The following is a 2940-nucleotide window of genomic DNA, read 5'->3' as shown; positions in this document are numbered from 1 at the left end:
ATGACATGTTGAAACTGCATTCCTCTACCAAAGGTAACTTATTGTGCAATCACCTACCACAGAGCACTATAGCACCCAATCCCTATAAAATATACCAGACATATATTCACTACTTGTAAAAGAAAGGTACACACTTTGGATGATTTCCCAACAAAAATTACTAAAACATCCCAATCACAGCATATAAGTACTTATTATTTGCAGAGTCATGGGAAATCTGCAGACTCGGAGAAATTAGGTTTTCAACATTGATCATCATTACTATATCAATAAGGAAGGCACATTCACCAGGGGATCATACAAAAGGCAGAAGGAACTCAAATTAAACACGGCACGTCCACAGGGGATCATCCACCAGGCTTTCAACCCCAACCGTTGACAAGAGTCCAACTGATGATATTCGGGTTTCTTCCTTCATGAGCCAAAAGCTTTTTTTGATAAGGTAAATAATATCCATGGGGCTCAAAACTTCTGATTCCACTGCCTCAAAATATTGGGTTAAGTGAAACTGCATTTTCACTGAACTTGAAATATGAAGGCAGACTCCTTTCCATCACAGCAGATACCAATAAGCAGATTTTCGTAAATTGACATGTCAGAATTACCTCTAACAGAAGAAAGTAACACATGGTGTAATCACCTACCAGAGAGCACTAATGTAGCCAACCCCTATAGAGGATACTGATCCATATTATTAGTATTCGTAAAAGAAAGGTACACCCTATGGCATGATTTCACAAAAGGATGGTTTCTTCGGTAAAGAAAGTATACTGCACAAAGAGAAACAGATTCACTTATACGTATGTCTAGATAAATCAAACATGAAGCATCAATTAAGCTATTCTTTTAACCCATAGTTACAAGACGAGACTCCTTCAATAAGAGTGGTTGAAGATAATTCAACTCCAAACAGCTATGAATTCACAATAAGTTTTGACTTCAATAAAATATCCCTTATCTAACGGCCAAATCCATCTCCTATTACGATAACTAAACGATTGGATCATAATTTGAGATCAGTGTTTTGATAATAGCATTATGACTTTCTAACTTACCAACTCTTCGTAGCTTTCTCTTCCTTCCTCCTAAACATAAATATGAGGCCGAAGCTGAACAAAACTATCAGTTCTTCAATTCAAGCTTCAACCAACGGCAAACCTAGCACAAGGACCACATGGATATGGAAGTAGCGGTCAGCTCAGTGATCATATGATACTGGTAGAAGTGGCTATGGTTAAAGTTTACTAATCCATCGTGTCGTTCCATCATAGACAATGATGATGAAAAATACTGAGAGTTGTAATTAGCCTCACATAAATCAGATTATATGCAACTACATACAACAGCAGATAAAACTGCAGAGAAGAAAACAAGGAGAGTAAAATTTTACCATTTTCAGCAAGGATAGTGGACAATTGGAGAATACTCCGCTACGACCAAAGTAAAATACTAGAACTGTTAACCATCTTGCAAGACAAAAGCTTTGAAATCCTTGGAACGTCCCACACTTTTCGCTCCATTGGCAACTCAAACCCACAACTTTAAGCCAAGGTTGGAGGGGTAGGCCAGTAGGGTGTTTACCATTCAAACACTTTGCCGCACAAAAGCCCTTTTAACCCCTCCATATTCCCTTTCTGCTCCCTTAGCGACCCATAGTGTTTCTATCCAAGCAATCCCTCTTGCAAAACAAAAACTGAATACATAATTACCAGCTAAATATAACATCAACAGGGTATGAGGATCGAAAGATTTCTGAATTTCGTACACAATTAGAATTGTAACTCCTCAACACTGGACTTAACTTAAATATTCAATTCAGTTCAAGGAAAAAATAACAAAAACAAATCTGTCAATTTCCAGTTGAAGACAAGAATAAGTTCACGTGAACTAGCAATAAAAAGTAACTATTAGACGAACTTTAGCGTAAATTGAGCAAACTTCCAAACATACACCAACCAGATGACCTCAGTATTCAAGTCTAAACAAGAAATCCAAGCAGGAATTTTGGACTATAGCACACCATATAACGTAACAACGCGCATAACATAATCCCAAATTCTTGAAACCATCGAAATTTACTCAAGCTAGAAATCAATAAACAAAAGCTGAAGTTAATTAATTAGCTTACACACACACACACACACACACACACAAGAAAAAAAAAAAAAAAAAACGAAGCGCACTTTAGCCAATACTGAGCAAATTTACTAACATACGCGAACATGATGATACAGAATCCGATTCCTAGCTTAACAGGGCACCGCATATCAACCGCTTGATGACATACGCAAACGCAAATTCTCAAAAATATCGAAAGTATCAAACGTAAAATCAACAAAAACTGATAGATTTTCCATAGATGATTAACTAGCAAATCCACTTTACACGAGGAGCGTACAAAGGAAGCTAATTAACACTAAGACACAGAAATTAAACTATTTTTACACCTAAAACAAACACTAACACAGCCACATAAAACACATAAAACCCTAATTTCTTCAATTTCCCCAAATTCTTCAAGAGCTAGTGAACTTGGTAACAGCCTTAGTACCCTCAGAAACAGCATGCTTAGCCAATTCACCAGGAAGCACAAGTCTCACAGCAGTCTGAATTTCCCTTGAAGTAATCGTCGGCTTCTTGTTGATCCTAGCAAGCCTAGAAGCTTCCTGAGCAAGTTTCTCAAAGATATCGTTGATGAAACTGTTCATGATCCCCATAGCTTTGCTTGAAATTCCGATATCGGGATGTACCTGCTTCAGCACCTTGAAGATGTAGATCTTGTAAGTCTCAATTGACTTCTTTGCCCTCTTCTTCTTCTTGTCGGCAGCTCCGGCGGCGTCCTTTGGGAGCTTCTTCCCGGCTTTTGGCTTCTTCTCTGCCGGAACTTTCTCGGCCACCGGAGTTTTCTCGGCGGCGGGTTTCTTCTCAGCGGCGGGCTTT

General features: G+C 38.4%; 1 protein-coding gene across 1 annotated transcript in view; it reads right to left on the bottom strand.

Annotated features, from left to right (window-relative positions):
• Positions 1-2331: 2331 nt before the first annotated feature.
• LOC107850828 (histone H2B.3) overlaps positions 2332-2940 on the bottom strand; it is a 694-nt gene continuing 85 nt past the window's right edge. Inside the window, exon 1 of the mRNA XM_016695610.2 lies at positions 2332-2940. This exon is cut by the window's right edge and continues 85 nt beyond it. Coding sequence (XP_016551096.1) covers positions 2517-2940 — 424 coding nt within the window. The 3' untranslated portion in view covers positions 2332-2516.

Source organism: Capsicum annuum, chromosome 12, assembly GCF_002878395.1.
Source record: "Capsicum annuum cultivar UCD-10X-F1 chromosome 12, UCD10Xv1.1, whole genome shotgun sequence".
NCBI classification, from domain to species: Eukaryota; Viridiplantae; Streptophyta; class Magnoliopsida; order Solanales; family Solanaceae; genus Capsicum; species Capsicum annuum.
This window is presented reverse-complemented; position numbering and strand designations above follow the sequence as displayed.